The sequence below is a fragment of the Vicia villosa genome, linkage group LG6 (assembly GCF_029867415.1).
Source record: "Vicia villosa cultivar HV-30 ecotype Madison, WI linkage group LG6, Vvil1.0, whole genome shotgun sequence".
Classification (NCBI taxonomy): Eukaryota; Viridiplantae; Streptophyta; class Magnoliopsida; order Fabales; family Fabaceae; genus Vicia; species Vicia villosa.
In genome coordinates this window covers 78,450,299-78,468,486 of record NC_081185.1, presented here as the reverse complement: position 1 = coordinate 78,468,486, position 18,188 = coordinate 78,450,299, and the positions used below count along the sequence as shown (strand labels likewise).

The 18,188-nt window shown below is 34.3% G+C and overlaps 2 protein-coding genes across 4 annotated transcripts; both read right to left on the bottom strand.

Moving 5' to 3' along the window:
• Positions 1–2,880: 2,880 nt before the first annotated feature.
• On the bottom strand, positions 2,881–6,679 carry LOC131609261 (F-box/kelch-repeat protein At3g23880-like). 3 transcript variants are annotated; one of them, XR_009286044.1, is made up of 3 exons: positions 5,360–6,679; positions 5,115–5,200; positions 2,881–3,093 (listed from the first exon to the last, which is right to left on the bottom strand). XR_009286044.1 is itself a non-coding variant. In XM_058880943.1 (2 exons), exon 1 carries the CDS (start codon positions 6,610–6,612, stop codon positions 5,362–5,364), a length of 1,251 nt encoding a protein of 416 aa, XP_058736926.1. In that variant the 5' UTR covers positions 6,613–6,679; the 3' UTR covers positions 4,386–5,200; positions 5,360–5,361. The 3 variants fall into 3 exon arrangements, 2 of the variants coding, with proteins under 2 accessions (XP_058736926.1, XP_058736925.1); XM_058880943.1 differs by lacking the exon at positions 2,881–3,093 and having other exon boundaries at positions 4,386–5,200; XM_058880942.1 differs by lacking the exon at positions 2,881–3,093 and having other exon boundaries at positions 4,386–5,200; positions 6,083–6,679.
• Positions 6,680–10,937: 4,258 nt separating this feature from the next.
• Positions 10,938–11,412, bottom strand: LOC131613949 (uncharacterized). The gene is made up of 2 exons (XM_058885589.1): positions 11,278–11,412; positions 10,938–11,183 (listed from the first exon to the last, which is right to left on the bottom strand). The coding sequence occupies exons 1-2, from the start codon at positions 11,410–11,412 to the stop codon at positions 10,938–10,940; spliced, it is 381 nt and encodes a 126-aa protein (XP_058741572.1).
• Between the last annotated feature and the right edge of the window lie 6,776 nt (positions 11,413–18,188).

Here is an 18,188-nt window from a genome sequence, read left to right as displayed (position 1 = left end):
TTGCATCTTATAATGTAAATGTATTTTATCTTCGAGACTTAACTACTCTTTGGTTGTTTTAGGCAAAATTTGCCAAGAAGGAGATTGTTAATTCTATGATTTTTGTGACATCCTACACTAGAACATCCTGACAGTTCAGACTGGTTTTTTAACCTTGAAAGATTTTATTGAAAAATATGAGAATATGGAATATTCAGATAATCATTACAGGCGCATGCAATCAAGGGTGATTAGGACAAATACATTTTAGTAACTTTTTTTAGAAAAAGAATTGTTGAGATTTCTTTTAGAAAACTAAGATTTGATTTGATTTGTTCCTATTATGTGTAAACATCTTGCAGCTGTTTTAAAAAAGAAGAATATTGGATTCATTTTAAAGTCCAAGCCCATTCTGCAAGAGTCTATAAAAAGGAACTTGGGAAACCTAGTTTTGTCAAACATTCACATAAGAAAAACCATGGGTGTAATAAGGGTTGTTGTTTTGGTAGTCTCTCAGGTTTTTCGTGTGTTCTATTCTTTGTGTCACTCATGTATCTTCTGATACATTAAGGTGGACTTGTGTTCTTACTCTTGAAGCTTTTAAGTAAGAGAGTTAAGTATTGTTCTTGATCAAAGCTTTTAAGCAAGATTAAGTATTGTTCTTAGTTAGGGTGATTAACTAAGTATTTCTTTATTGGAAAGTGTAATATTTCTATTTGGGTTCCCTTGGTCACAGGGTGTGTGACTGTTTTATCACTCTGGTGATTGGAAGTGGGATGTCGACTTTCTAGGTCTAGATGTCGATATCTAGGCAGAAGTAGCACTGGATAGGGATTGGGCGAGAAGTTGTAAACTGATATTTTTTAGACTTTGAACTAGTACTACTAATAGTGGATTTCCTTCCTGGCTTGGTAGCCTCCAGATTAGGTGTTGTTGCACTAAATTGGGTTAACAGTTCATTGTGTATTTATCATTCTGCAATTTATTTTTAATTTTTTATAAGTGTACTGTAAGTTAGTAGATGTTATAACATATGTCTTGATATTGTGTGTTGTTAGGACATCTGTTGTGAGTTCCAAAATTTCAACGAGGTTTCTAAGGTAAAAAAAAATCACGAAACCCTTAGCTTCTGACACCATATTGAAAAAGTATATATTTTTTGTATAATGTTGTGTGTCTAATAAGATCACAATAGGGTATATTTATATTCTTGATTTGTAAATAATAATTAATGCAATAAGTTAGTTCCATGGTTTTGTGATTGACATAATTTTCCTAAAATATGGTACTTAACTGATGTTGAGCTAGATGTTGAAAAATCTTGACCAACTGTCATGATGGGTTCCGTTGTCATGAGTTTTGACAGATGTTCTGCCAGATGTTGTTACATGCTATACCAGAACATCCTGACAGTTCAGACTGGATTTTAATCCTTGAATATTTGATTAAAAATATGAGATTCTAGAAGATTTAGACACTCATATAGGCGCAACCAATCAATGAGTTTTCAGAACAATTGCAGATTTGATTTAGTTTCATAAAAAGGATCATTGAGACTTTTTTTAGGAAACTAAGATTTGGTTTGATTTGATTTGTTCCTATTTTGTGTAAAGATCTTGCAGTTGATTGAAAAGGGAAAAAAATTAGATTTTATTCAGAAGTCCAAGTCCATACTGCAAGAGTCTATAAATAAAGACTTGCTAAACCTAGTATAGCGAGCATTCACAAATAGAAGCTCTTAAGCAAAAGATTTGAGTATTGTTCTTGATTGAAGCTTTTAAGCAAGATCAAGTATTGTTTATTTGAAAGTGTAATCATTCTATTTGGTTCCTCTGGTCACAAGGTGTGTGACTGTTTTTATCACAGAGGTGATTGGAAGTGAGATGGTGATTTCTCATATTTAGATGTTGATTTCTAGGTAGAAGTTGCACGGGGTAGTGATTAGGAGAAAAATTATAAACTGAGATAGTTTAGGCTTTAAACTTATACTATTATAGGGGATTTTCTTCATGGGTTGGTAGGAAGCACCATTGTTCGATTCTCCGCAACTGCGATCGAGAGAGACTTGAAACTAATTGATGTCATAACTGGCCCCAGAATCTGATAGGCGGTCAAGTAGACCGGATACTGGTGATGAAAAAAGAAACCAGAACTAACCTCCAAATCAAATAGGCGGTCCAATGGACCGGATATTAATGGTGAAAAAAACAAAGACCAAAACTGACCTGAATTAGATAGGCAGTCCAGTAGACCAATTACTGGTGGAAAAATTAAAGACCAAATACTTAAATGTACATTAATATTAAAAGTTAAAATTATAATTTATTGTCAAATTTAATAATAAGGAGTGCATAAGAGTTATGCCTATATGATTACAGATTTTTATTTCCTTACAACGCTCCTTCCTTCGCAGACTGGTACAAATTTTTACATTTTTTTAACATATTTTTACTTCATTACAATTCTCCTTGGCATACCTTACATATATTACCTATACTCAGCTACAATTGCATTGTCGCGGGTTTTTAAGTAGTGAAATCACATGGGCATAATAACATCATGCTGATAAAGTCCCCATACCTCTTTGTGATGGCATTGAGAAATGGCGTGAATGGAAGCAGAATTTAACATCGGAAATGGAGTGATGGCATTGTGATGTGGATTGAACATTGCTTGGTGCAATGCAAGCGCAAAATGATTGAATATTGGTTTAAATGATGCTTGTGAGCTGTATTATTTGCAAGGAAAACAGAAAGTGGTATGGGAAAATTATAAGTTTCATAGTGTATTAAAATACGTACATTATAATCATCTCTCTTCATCTGGTAAACTCAAAATACCATGTTTCAAAACCGAATACTTGTGTGCATGAAATTAATTTCCATGGCTTCATCATCAAAATAGTTTTGAAAAAGCTCCGCGACCGCGAAAAACGGTTGCGACAAAACGGTTTGGACAAATGCCGATACCGTTATCATTGTTTTCTATATTGAAGAACATATTCCGGTTAATTCATACCGTGACGACCGCAATCAGTGTTGCAGCACCTGTACCGACCGAAATCGCGAAAACTTTTACGCGACCGTGACGCAACCGTGACCATTTTTTAAAACCCTGCAAGGCAGTACCAGGAAACATAACATACACCAGTAAAGCATCAAATTGTCATAAAAAAATGCAGTAACAATGCACCGATTCAATTGACATAACCAGCCTCACACCCAAACCAGACACGATTTTGCATTGGCAGCCGCTATGATGGAAAGCGGATAGCTAATGCCATTCGCTTTGACTCTAACCCAAACTTCACGCAACTAACATATCCCATCACTCTCTCAAAGTGTAGATTTAATGGGTGTACGAAAGTAAATTTGATGCATAGCAACTAAAAATGTATATGTCTTATAACTGCTATCTTTTTGGAGACAACACTTCATACATTTGATTGAAAATGAACTTATTGAACTTATAATAATCATATAATGACCCGAGCAATTAGCAGGGTCTCTAGCAATTAGACATAATGAGCAGTCGAGCATCACTTTTGAAAGCAATATGTATATACATCTTTGACGGATCTTCCTTCTTGTATTATTAGATGAGAAAGAGAGAAACTAAAAGTGATGACAGTAACATGAAGAGAAGATTGTAGATTGGGAGAATATCCCTATCATAGAGTTTTGTATCCTTACACAAATTACATTTCAGTAGCAAAACAACTAACAAAAGTTTTAGTAATAAATTTACTTAATTTCTGCAAAGGTTCAAAGCTAACTTCTAATGTGCTTGAAATTGGGGTTATTGTTCTATGATTCAAATGGACCCACATTTGACATTAGAGAAATATCAAAAAAGGAATACTCAGACAATCTAAACAACATAAACTAACATAAAACAGGAACATAAGTTTAGAATCAAAGTGAAATAAAGATCATGGTGCTAAGAACCAATGGAGATGGCTGGTACGTATCTAAGGCTATTGGTTCATATTGTTTTGTTCATGACACTCAACATGAAAGCAAAGCACCCTAGACACCTGAACATGAAAGAAAATATCAAAATATATGGATACATTTGATGTGTAACTATAGAAAAGTAGTTCCTTTAGCTTAGTGGTATAATAACAGGAATTGGAAAAGACGATCCATATATTTAACCTAGATAGACTTTTATAAACTTAGTTGCAAAGTTCTCTCTTCATTGGAAAATATATGAACAACAAGTAACATATTTGGAATTTAACATGTAACATGACAAGACAATTTGATTATAACAGTGTGGTAGTGGTAACCGAACCTTACTAATCTCAATTCAAACATTACAATAACAGCAAAATACTCGAATAAGCTACCCTACAATAGATCACATTAACACACACACCACAATTACGTATATCGGGGGAACAATTTTCATAAAGATTCTGCATTAAAATTCTATATAAAACAGCTACAGCCCATGTCCCTGCTTCTTGAAAAAACCAACACAAGGCAGTATCAGAATTCAGATCACATAACTTACATCAGCAAAGCATGAAATTGTCATAAAAAAAAATGCCGTAACGATGCACCGATTCTTCGGCATAACCAGCCTCACACCCAAACCAGAAACGATTTCGCATTGGCAGCCGCTGTGACGGAAAACGGATAGCTAATGCCATTCGCTTTCACTCTAACCCAAACTCCACGCAACTAACATATCACATCACTCCCTCAAAGTGTATATTGGTTTTGACGGGTCTACGAAACTACATTTGATGCATAGCAGCTGAAGATGTATATATCTTGTAACTGCTATCTTTTTGGAGACAACACTTATTCAACTTATAGTAATCACAGAAGGACCCAAGCAATTAGCAGGGACTCTAGCAATTAGAAATATTGAGCAACGGAGCATCACTTTCGAAAGTAATATGTACATACATCTTCAACATGTGAAAGTAACAAGAGAAGATTATAGATTATTAATATACAGTTAAACTTATGCAACTGCAAGAATATCCCTATCATAGAGTTTTGTACCCTTACACAAATTGCAGTTTAGTAGCAAAACAACTAACAAAAGTTTTAGTAATAAGTTTACTTAATTTCTGCAAAGGTCTCGAAGGGAAAAAAAACATGAAGATAAAAAATTCCTACATATTTCTCATTTTTCTCCTTTCTTCTTGCCATATTGGAAGCAACCATCAATGACGCCTAATGTGCTTGAGATTGGGGTTGTCCTCCTATGATTCAAATGGACCCATATTACACATTAGAGAAATATCCAAAAATGAATAATCAGACAATCTAGTATTACGAGAGTACAAAGATTTTGAACAACATAAACTAACATAAAACAAGAACATAAATTCTACCAAATAAATTATTGAAGAGGGACTTACTTTCAACATGTCGAAACCAAGGTTTCAATATAATTAGGGGAAAACATCCATAATACATTGTTGGTGATCCTAGTTTTCTCTACTCTATTATCTCTCCAATTATAGAGAAATGCTTGCTCTTCCTGACTATTTGCTAATATTATTGTGTCATCATCCTCGGAAAGGCACAGTGGGTGCAGTAGATAATCATAACCATATCGTCGGGATTCATAATCAATTTGAAGATCTGCATAACTAATATTAAGGAATTGAGTCCAAGACTCTTGGACTCCAAATTCCATCATCATCCATATTGCAAAATGGGTGGTATTAATATGGTAGGAAAAACAAAGACAGTCACGCAACACACTAATAGTTGGAAAAATAGGCGGGACTTCAACTAAATCCCGAGGGAGAAGCAATTGGTTGTATGTTTCCCTACCCAGGTCCAACGAGATAATTACAAATTGATCAATTGCTGGAGGATCTGTGTATCCTCCATATTGTCCCCGAAAATATTTGGAATTTGGAATGGCCAACCAGTTAACTGTACCATTCAAATACACTCCTTCGTTAACACGTTGCTCTCTATGGCGAACAAGAGCCACACGATAGTATGGAACTACAGGGAAACATGGAATGTTTTTCCAAGCATTATCACGGAAACTGAAAATTCTGACCTCATTAGGACAGAATGCCACTACTTTATAAGTATCAGTTGAATTATCATAACCGAATGCAAACCTGAGATAGTTTGATTGATTTTCACCGCCAAAATATGGATGGCAATTGGGATGGGTAATTGAACCTAATTTTTGAGATATTTTCTTGGTGGCAGGGTTCCACAAACGGAAGCAGGTGTCTCGATCATATGGACCATATGGACCATGACGAATTATGTGAGAATTAAACAAACACAGCAATCCATTGATGGAACCGATCACTCGAAAGCAACGCTTATACCTCATTCTATGCTGAGGAAGGATGGTAATAGTTAAGGATGGATTACATAGTAAATTGTTGAGGGAAATTGGTACCACAGAAGAATCCCTATCATAATAATAGGAAACAGTTTTTACGTGAGGTTTACACAAGATCAGTGCGAGATGTGTGTTACTTTTTTGTGATAGATGAAGATGCTTTTGGACAAAGAAAGGATCAGAGATGAGAGATTCCCATGGCTTGCAGACGCATTTGAATCGCAAAATAGATTTCACAGGAAGAATAGATAAAACTTCTGTGATAAGTTCTTCAGGAATGACTGCAGGCGACATTTGAAGGACGCTAGCTTGTTAGGAAGAAGGAGAATTCTAGTAGGCTGCAACTTTGATTTAAATACGGTAAGAATATTTGTTGTTTGTATCTTATCTCCTGCTAAGAATATTTTTATTCTTTTCTTAACTATTAAGCTTAGATTTTTTTAAGGCTTAAATGCATTTTTAGTCCCCCTATTTTGGTGTTTTTAACTTTTTGGTCCCCAAACTAAAAAAGCCAAGTTTCAGGTCCCCCATTTTAATTTTTGATGAATATTTGAAGGTCCCCCATCACTTAAGTGCAATTTTAATGACATGGCAAGTAATATTTGGTCCAGTCACTTGCCACATCACTATTTTTATTTTAATTTCATTTTTTAATTATTAACTTAATATTTAATATTTTCATAAAAGATTTAATGTTATTATTATATGGATTAAATTGAACCTTTACATACTTAAGCATTATGGGTTTATCCTCGTCTTCCTCATTTCATTTTCATTCTCATTCTTCTTCAACCTTGTTCATCCTTGTTCATCCCCGTTCGCGTAACTTCTGCTCAACCTTGTTCATATCCATTGTGCATCCAACTTCGTTGCAATAACAGAAGAGTTCCCAGTTCCACTTTCATCAAAGTTGAAAGAAGATGCAAAGTTTTGCTTCAGGTACGTATCTGAACATCTTTGTCTGTGGTCCCAATGTGTTTTATATTGTCTGTGGTCCCAGGTATTAGAAACCCTAATTTTATATGTATTGATTGTGGTCCCTACGAATGAAAATGAAATGTTGTTTAATGTAAAAACCTAACCCTAAAATTTGTCCTATTCAGGCCAGTTGTTGCCCAAAGAATTAGGCTAAGGATTCACCATCGTGGTTCCCTTGTGCACAGTCCTGTTAAATGGTACCTAGATGGGATAGTTACAGAATTGAATTGGGCATGGGATGTTGATTATATATCCTACATAGAACTAGAGAAATTGATTCATGAGGTGGGATATAACAGTTTGAAGTGTATTTGGTATGTGAACCCTAGGTTCAGTTTTGCCAGGGGTCTGACAGCTATAGAAAATGACAGGGATGTACTAAGGTTTATCAAGGATGTTGAAGGATTTGATGTTGTGAATATATATGTCGAGCATGGCATTGATATTCCTGAAATAGTTGATGAGGGTGTAGAAATGGATGTGGATGGTACCAATGTAGGAGTGGAAAATACTGAAGGTGCTAATGCTGGTGGTGAGGGTGATGTTGGAGTAGAGGCAAATGTTGATGGTGAGGGTGGTGATGGTGTAGAGGACAATGCTGGTGGTGAGGGTGATGAAGGTGTAGAGGAAAATGCTGATGGTGAGGGTGGTGATGGTGTAGAGGACAATGCTGTTGGTGAGGGTGATAACATGAATGATGATGAAAACAATATGTTTGGTAGTACAGATGATGATGACTGGGCACCTGATACTGATGAAGAGTCTATAGAAGTGGATTGGACTACAGTGTTACCTACAGATACATCATCAATGCCAACTGAGAATGTTGTGGATGAGGACTCAGATCAGCTATACACTCCACCTGGTAGTGAAGATGAAGAAGAGTATGAACATTTTCCAAATTTTCAAAGTTGTGGAGATAAAGGGTTCAAGTTAGGGCTGGTGTTTAACAACAAGGATATCATTAAGGATGCTGTCAAGGAGTATGCAATGGTTAACAATAAAAATGTGTACTTCAAAAAAAATGATGCAAAAAGGATGGTGGTCAATTGTGAAGAAGGCTGCAATTATCACTTGAGATTTAGTAAGAGGGCTGGAAATCAATTTTCGCAAATCACCTCCTTATATGAAGAACATGCTTGTGCTAGGACTGCTTATAATAGGCAATCAAAGACTGGGTGGTTGGCAAAGCAGTTTGTCCACATTCTTAGGCATACTCCTAATATGAAACCAGCAGGGTTGATAGCTATCTCAATTGAAAGATGGGGTGTGAAGCTGTCAACTGACCAGGCATATAGAGCTAAGAGAAAAGCTATGGAATTGTTACAAGGTGCTGGGAGGGATCAGTTCACACATCTTAGGAGCTATGCACAAGAACTCTTGAATTCTAACCCCAATAGCAATGTTATTTTAAAGTGTAGTGATTCAAGTAATGGGCCTGTATTTGAAAGAGTATATGTATGTTTGAATGCATGTAAAACTGCTTTTGCAAAATTCTGTAGACCTTTAATAGGTCTGGATGCATGCTTTTTGAAAGGTGACTATGGTGGACAACTGATGGCAGCTGTTGGGAGTGATGGGAATAACCAAATATTTCCCATTGCATATGCTGTTGTAGAGGCTGAGACCAAGGATTCATGGGAATGGTTTATAAATCTTCTCTTAGAAGACTTGCAATCAGTGAACAATGTGTCATATGCCTTTATCTCAGATCAACAAAAGGTAAATGGTTTTATGCACATATATTTAAGTTATGTTAACTGTGGTCTATTAATTGTGGATTTTGGTTTATGGTTTTTCAGGGACTTGTACCAGCTGTCCAAGGAGTAAGTGAACATGTTGAGCAGAGGTTGTGTGTAAAACATTTATATGGAAATTGGAAGAAGAAATTTTCAGGTTTAGTTTTGAAGGAGGTCTTTTGGAGTGCAGCAAGGGCTACTACCATTCCAGAATGGGAGAGAGCAATGATTAGGCTTAAAGCCTTGAATGAAGATGCTTAGAAAGATATTAATGAAATACCTGCAAGATTTTGGTCTAGGTCACACTACAAGACACATGTTAAGTGTGATCTTCAGGTTAATAATTGGTGTGAGGCATTTAATAGGGCTATTTTGGAACATAGGGACAAGCCCATTATAAGCTTGTTAGAGGGGATTAAACATTACATCACCAAGAGGATTACAAGTCACAAGGAAATGATGCAAAAGTACAATGGAGTGATATGCCCTAATATCCAAGTTATTGTTGAAAAGAACAAGAAGAATGCTCATGGCTGGACTCCTACATGGCATGGTGATGATGACATGGCAATATTTGGAGTTACTAATGGGATGGAAACTTTCTGTATCAATCTCAAAGACAGGACATGTTCATGCAGGAAATGGATGTTGAATGGTATTCCTTGCAGCCATGCAATCTCATGTATGTGGCAAATGAAGAAATCTCCTGAAGAGTATGTTGATGATTATTACAAGTAAGAGATATATGTAATTTGTATATATATGACTGCTAAGATTTAAATGTTTGATGTTAATAAATTGTTATGGCTGTTATTTGTAGGACTGCTAAATATTTGGAGTGTTATGGCAACATAATTTATCCAACTAATGGACCACAATTGTGGCCTGTTATTGATGGAGTAGTTGCAGTCAACCCACCCTTGATGAGAAGAGCTATTGGGCGCCCAAAAAAGATGAGGAACAAGTCAAATGATGAGCCAAGAAACCCTAATGTGCTGCCAAGGACTTTGTCAACAGTCTCATGTAGGAAATGTGGAGCTGTTGGACATAAAATTAGAAGTTGCAAGGGTAAAAGAGCTGCCGATAGATCCATACCTGTTGGTGGGAACAAAAAGGCAAAGACTAAGGGTGCTGCTAAGGGTAAGGGAGCTTCTAAGGGTGCTGCTAAGACAAAGGGAGCTTCTAAGGGTGCTGCTAAGACAAAGGGAGCTTCTAAGGGTGCTGCTAAGGGTAAGGGTGCTGCTAAAGCTAAGGCAAAGACTAAGGGTGCTACTAAGGCTAAGACAAATGAACCTGACATTGCTTCATCATCACAAGGACCACCTGCCACACAGCCTACTCAAGAATAGTTATAGGATTATCCTTTATGTAATGTTTATTTTGATTAAGCTTTTTTGAAAAGTTCATGAACAAGTGTTTGCTATGTCTATTTTGTTAAGCTATCCTGTTATTTATTTGGCAAGATCTGTTATGAACAAGTTAGAACAATGTTTAATGTTTATTGTCATGAACAAGTTAGAACAATGTATTGTTTAATGTTATGGCAAGATCTGTTTACTTTGTGTTCATATGCTGTCAATTCAATTATATGATACAAGCCAACTATATGATACAAGCCAACTATATGATACAAGCCAACTATATGATACAAGCCAACTATATCAGAATTTTACAATTTCAAATCAACTATATGATACAAGCCAAATATATCAGAATTTCTCAGTTTCCAATTCAATTATATATCAGAATGTTATGGCAAGACTATGGGTGCTGTCAATTCAATTCAAAACACAAGTTTACATTAGATTTCAAATGGGGCAACATCCATTACAATTGACATCAAAGAACAAGGCTACAAAGAAAATGAACTAACAACACAAATGCCCTAAAATCACATAAACCCTACTTCATTACATTAAGCATCACAAGTCCTACTGCCATAACTAATGTCATGGAAACTGAGAATTTCATCAATAAGTTCATTGCATTCAACTTCGTCTTCATTTCTGCTACTTTTGTATTAGCTTCATCCAATCTAGCCCTTTCATGCTCCAATTTTTTCTGCAGGGAGTAGATAATTTCCTTGGCCCTTGATGAGAGTTCATCGTCGTACCAAACAAAGTGGCTACACCTTCTACGCCCCTGTACCTGCAAACCAAACATATAAAGAATCACAAATTAATTTTGCTGCTACACATGAGGTGAAACTGTACACTATCAGTTACAGTGAAAGTAACGTTACCTTGTACATCCCACACCCAAAAAAACGTCTGCCTGGGTTTGAATCAGTCCATGAGGTCATCAATGGAGCTTCAAGCCCACACCTGCACTGGCTTCGAAACTCACATGAACGTGTAGCCCCGATACTACTCGCCATCGTGCATTGAGACATCTCTGAAAAACGAAACGAAACAAGAAGAGAAGGCGACGACTCAAATTGAAGAAGAAGACTTCTTGCGTTGAAGGATGAAGATTTGGCTTTTGCCCTAGTTCTGCGTTGAAGGATGAAGAACGAAGAAGACAACCCAATATTAAGGGTTCAATTTAATCCATATAATAATAACATTAAATCTTTTATGAAAATATTAAATATTAAGTTAATAATTAAAAAATGAAATTAAAATAAAAATAGTGATGTGGCAAGTGACTGGACCAAATATTACTTGCCATGTCATTAAAATTGCACTTAAGTGATGGGGGACCTTCAAATATTCATCAAAAATTAAAATGGGGGACCTGAAACTTGGCTTTTTTAGTTTGGGGACTAAAAAGTTAAAAACACCAAAATAGGGGGACTAAAAGTGCATTTAAGCCTTTTTTTAATTATTATTGTTTTATTTACTATTTTTTATTTTAAAATGATTAATACAAATAATATTTTTATTTACAATAAAGCTTGAGAAGATAAATATAAAAAAAACACAATCTTTATATATTTAAAATAAAGTAATAGAAAATCATAATTAATTACTTATAGATTTAATTACAACTTTAATACTCATATTTTTATTTTTTCTAAATTATAGTCCTTTTGGAATTCGGTTTGATAATTGATTCATTGAACTAAATTCATAAACGAAATGAGCTAAATATAACACTACAAGAAATCTCCTCCCCAGCGACATATATTAGCGACGTGGAAATCACGTGGCTCCAAATTGCTTGATGCGACGTGACATTAACTTCGCAAGGTGTATTTTAATTTTAAATAACTTTATAGCTATAAAGTAATCAGAAGTCAGCCATGAGGTAATGTGAAAAAAGGTTGTGACGTGGGATACACGTCGCTACATTAAATCTATAAATTAAATCATTAAAAGCCATAACGTTCAAATGGGGGAATATTCAAATTTTTGCAAAATTTGGTTGTGGCGTTAGAAACACGTCGCAACCTTTAGAAACCAAACACAACATTCCACTGAAGTGACATAGTGGCAACTTTGCAGGTGTTTACCCAGAAAAATGGTAAACAAGCGCTAGTTTCCTTTTTAAAGGTTACTTTTGCGGAATCAACTAGAATACTCCAGGACTAATTGCTTTATTTTGTTATATTATGTGTATCTGGTTTGTATTAAATGCAACAGTGACTTTAAAGTAAAAGTAAAACACTGAAATTAAAGGCTTTAAAGTAAATCAAAGCAATAAAAAAGCATTAAATGTGAACTGAAAGATGAAATATAACGTAAAATGATTGCATTAATTAAATTGGTACGCATACGTACATTCCAAAGTTGCACTCTTTACTCATTATTGCACAGAGATTTGAGTTTACTTGTGTTTATGTAGAAAATGCGGACCCTTAAACTGTTCCTATTGAACTTGCTTAAATAGTAAAAATAAGATAACTACTACTAACGGTTGACTGTCATCAGCCGACACGTGTCTTCGACATGCAGCATCTTCGATGTATAAGGCCTCCACGCGTCTCTTGTAACTGCTGAAAACCGTCTCCTTTTAACTTCTAATACCTCTCGACTTCCACTTCAGTTTCTGCAGCAAAATTCTTAAGTCTTCGCATACTTTTGGTCGAACGCTGAAGCCTCTGATAATCTTTCTAGTCGAACGGCTTCGACTACTAAGCATTACTTAGTCGAACCGCTTTGACCCAAATGGCAATGTAGTTATTTAATTGAGGCCCAATTACCAATTTAGGGCCTTTCTACCAAATTGAGGCCCAATTACCAATTTTGAGTCCCAGTTGCCCATTTATTGGTAAGTCGAAATCCTAGGGTAACAGCAGGCAGAGGCATTAATGATTGTTACCGTTGCCGTGTTGCGACGTGGTTCTCACGTGGCAAATAGCGATGTGGTTATCACGTCGCTACAATGTGTATTTATGTACCCAATTCACTTCCCTCCACCACCATACATGAACTCATTTTCGTTTTCTCTGTAAAACGAAACCCAGAAGCAACTCTCCCAAAATCCAACCATTCTAAAATCCAACCATTCTCTCCCAAGATCAATTCAATCCCAAATATTTTTTTTATATCAAAGGTAATTAAGGTTACATTTGATATTTTGTTTATTTTCTTATAATTTCATTCTATATTTTGTTTTTAATTTTTGATTTTTTTGTATAGATTTAGTAGATTGAAGAAGGTGGAGTAGATTGAAGAAGGAGGAGTAGATTGAAGAAGAGGTAAGTTATTTTTTTCTATTGTAGTATATTTTAAATAGATTTATTAGGTTATTTTTGTATAGATTTTAAAGAGATAAGTTTTTTATTAGATTTATTAGGTATGTTTGTTGAAAATAAAATTTGTAATGTTTATTAGATATGTTTGTTGAAAATAAAATTTGTAAATAAAATTATATAATGTTTATTAGATATGTTTGTTGAAAATAAAATTTGTAATGTTTGTTGTACTGAGTATGAATTTTGGGTTATATATGAATTGAAGAAGGTGTTAGAAACATATCTAATGGAGTATAAACATATTTAATAGATTATATTAAAATTATTAGTAAAAGTATTATATATTAATATTATTAAAACAAATTTTTTATTTAATATTTTACAATATATAAAATAGATTATTATAAATATTAATATAATTTTAAAACGAATATAATAGTTATATATATTTATAAAGTTTTTATTTTTAAGAATATAATATGCATATATATTATAAAGTTCTCACTTTAAAAAATAGATTATTATAACTTAAACAAATTTAATATATTCAAAACTAATATAATAATTATATATATTATAAAGTTTTCATTTATAATTTTTATTATATATATTATTTATTATAATGAGTAATATTATACTATATTAAAAAAAAATAGAATATATATTATATTTATATATTTTAAAAAGAATTTTTGCATATATAGAAATTAAATTTTGTATGTTTATAATAAAAAGATAATATTTTTATATTATGAATTATGAAAATAAAATATTAAAAAGAGAATATTTTTATACATATAAGTTATGAATTTTTTATGTTTATATAAAATAAGTTATTTTTTTGAAAAATAGAAATATAAACAAACTATAATTAAAAATACATCATTTTTGTATATATTTGATAAAAATAGTTTTATTAAAAAAATTCTAATAGAATATGTTTTATATGTAATATATATTATTGTTTTTAAAAATAGAAATTATTATTAAAAATAATATACATATTAATCTCAATGAATGTAGAAGTTATGTTTACAAAATATTATTAATATTTAAAAATTAAAAATAAAATATTATAAATTTACATTTTGTAAATAAAATATATTATATATTTAATAAAAAATTATATTTATTATCTTTATGAACTATGGTGTTATATGAGTAGTACTTTTTAATATGTAATATATATTTATATGGTACATGTTTAATAGTTGAATAAAAAATAATATTTTTAATAATAGTAAATATTTAATAGTAGTATTTTTATTAAATAATATTTTCAATATGTGTAGTTTAAAATGTGTAGTTAATAAAATAGTAACTTTATGGTTAACATATGTTCAATATAACATGTGTAGTTAAAAATATTAGTAGTATTGTTATAAAATAATATTTTTAAGAATAGTAAACATTAACTAGTATAAATACTAACTCAAAAGGACAACGATTGTATAAATATGCAATATGGAATATTATCGATATAATCGTAGTTGGATGTATGATAGAACATTTTCAGGAAGAATGGGACTTAAACCCAATTTTATAGTTGGAGTTGAAGGGTTTATCAGTTGAGCGTTTGCTCAGGAATTATGTCGAAGCGAATGAGGAGTTAGGTGTCCCTGTCTTAAATGTAAATGTAGACCAATAATTAGTGACCCACCGGAAATAACATCTCATTTGCATAGAAGGGGTTTCATTGCAAATTATTGGGTTTGGACGTTTAACAGTGAAGAACTTCCTAGTAACGTACCAGAGACTAGCAACTCCCATGCTTCAAGTAGTCGGCCGCCTATGGAATATGAGGAAAACTTTAATCTAATTGGTGACATAATTGAGGATGCTTTTGATGGGAACGTGACCTATGATGAACTTGAAGATTTTGGTGGGGAAGAGTTGCCGAATGAGGAAGCGCATAAATTTAATCAGTTGTTGAATGAGATGAATACGCCGTTGTTTGATGGTTCGTCTGACTTAAAGTTATCAATGTGTGTGAGATTGTTGTCCGCCAAGTCAAATTGGAATGTTCTTGATCAGTGTTTGGAATTCTTCATAAAAATGATGTTGGACTCAAATGCAATGAAAGACAACTTGCCTACAACATTTTATGAAGCAAAGAAGTTGGTGTCGAAGTTGGGCTTAAGAGTAAGAAAGATTGATTGTTGCATTAATGGTTGTATGTTGTTTTACGACAATGAGTTTGATACTCAAGATGGGTTGTTGGAGGAATGTAAGTTTTGTATGAGTCCAAGATATAAAGTTCGCAGTAGAGCCGTTAACACTAATCAAGACCGTGTAGCAGTAAAGTCCATGTTTTATCTTCCGATAATACCAAGGTTAAAAAGAATGTTTGCTTTAATGCACTGTGCAAGTCAAATGACATGGCATCACACAAATAAAACAAGTCCAGACACCATGCGACATCCATCTGATGGCGAGGCATGGAAGCATTTTGATTGAATACATCCTGATTTTGCCGCAGAACCTAGAAATGTCAGGCTTGGATTATGCTCAGATGGTTTTACTCCTTATGTTCAAGCGTCGGGAAGTATGTATTCTTGTTGGCCAGTTATTGTAACCCCTTACAACCTCCCTCCTAAGATATGCATGACAAAACCATACATGTTTTTGACGTGCGTCATTCCAGGACCTTCGAGTCCAAAAGCAGGAATTGATGTGTATTTACAACCTTTAATTGATGATTTGAAGAGATTGTGGATTGGAGAATGGACTTATAATGTATCACATAAAGAAAACTTTACAATGCGAGCTTCCTTGATGTGGACCATCAACGATTTTCCAGCATATGGCATGCTGTCTGATTAGGGTACGCATGGCAAAATGGGTTGTCTGTATTGTATGGGAAACAACAAAGGGTTCACGTTGGATAAAGGTGGGAAAAGCTCGTGGTTTGACTGTCACCGCAGATTCCTACCACGAAATCACTCCTATAGAAGAAACATGACAAACTTTAAAAAAGATGTACGAGTGAAAGATTTGCCTCCGCCTCGATTGCCACCATGGGCTATATGGGAATAAGTTAGTGAGCTACCAAAATTTACAGATACTGGCAAAGCATGCCGAATTGAAGGATACGGAGTCATGCACAATTGGACAAAAAGAAGTATATTTTGGGACCTCCCGTATTGGAAAGATAACTTGTTGCGCCATAATCTAGATGTTATGCATATTGAGAAGAATTTTTTTGATAATGTATTTAACACAGTGATGGATGTGAAAGGCAAAACAAAAGATAATGAGAAGGCCAGACAAGACATGGAAAAATGGTGTAACAGAAGAGAGTTGGAGTTGAAGTCTCTACCGAATGGAAAGTTACTAAAACCCAAGGCTTGTTTCACTCTGACTTCCCAAGAAGCTAAAGCTGTTTGTCGATGGCTAAAAGATTTGAGAATGCCCGATGGGTATTCATCGAATTTTTCAAGGTGTGCTGACCCTAACACTGGGAAGTTGCATGGAATGAAAAGTCACGATTGTCACATTTTTATGGAACAATTGTTACCAATTGCATTTGGCTCGCTACCCAAACATGTTCTTGATCCACTAACTGAAATTAGTTAGTTTTTTAGAGATATTTGTGCGTCAGCTTTAAAAGTGGAAGACATCATGAAGTTGGGCCAAAACATTGCAATCATTCTTTGTAAGTTGGAACAAGTATTTCCGCCTGGTTTCTTTGACTCCATGGAACATTTACCTGTGCATCTTGCATATGAAGCTTTTCTTGGTGGACCAGTTCAATATAGGTGGATGTATCCGTTTGAAAGGTTCATGGGTGATTCAAAGCGATCAATGAAGAATAAAGCAAGAGTTAAAGGTTCTATATGTGCACATTACCTGCATCGAGAAACATCTCATTTTTGCATTCATTATTTCAATCACTTGATGTTAACTCCTAGAACCATACGGAATCTGGTAAATGTCAACCAGAGGAGTCAATTCACCTTATCAGTATTCGGTCTTCCAGGTCGACCTTCTGGAAAGAAGAGTGTGCATTGGTTGACCCAGAAAGAAATGCAATCCGCACATGTCCATGTCTTGATCAACTGCGTTAAAGTTAAACAATACCTTGAGTAAGTTTACCCAATTTTTTTTTACCTTTGTTGACAATGTCTGTATACCAAGCTTATTAAACTTATGGTGTATATTTTATAGCGAATTTAACAATGCCTATTTTCATAGTACCGGTGTACAGTCAACATCCAGTATAAAACACAATTCATCCTGCGTGATTAAATTTTTTTAAAAAAAAAGCATTTAATGTAGCGAAGTGAAAACCACGTCATTACTTTGGTCAACATCACACTTTCCCACACCTGCTACACCTGCTCTGCGTGCAGGGAGCTGTTTCCCATGTATATTTATTGCGACGATGGAATCACGTCGCTACTTTCTGACGTGGTCTCCACGTCGCTACATAGTTGCCACTCGTGCTCCTGTGACGTGTTTGCCCACATCGCTAGTTTTTTGTTATGACGTGATATTGCATGTTGCGACGTGGT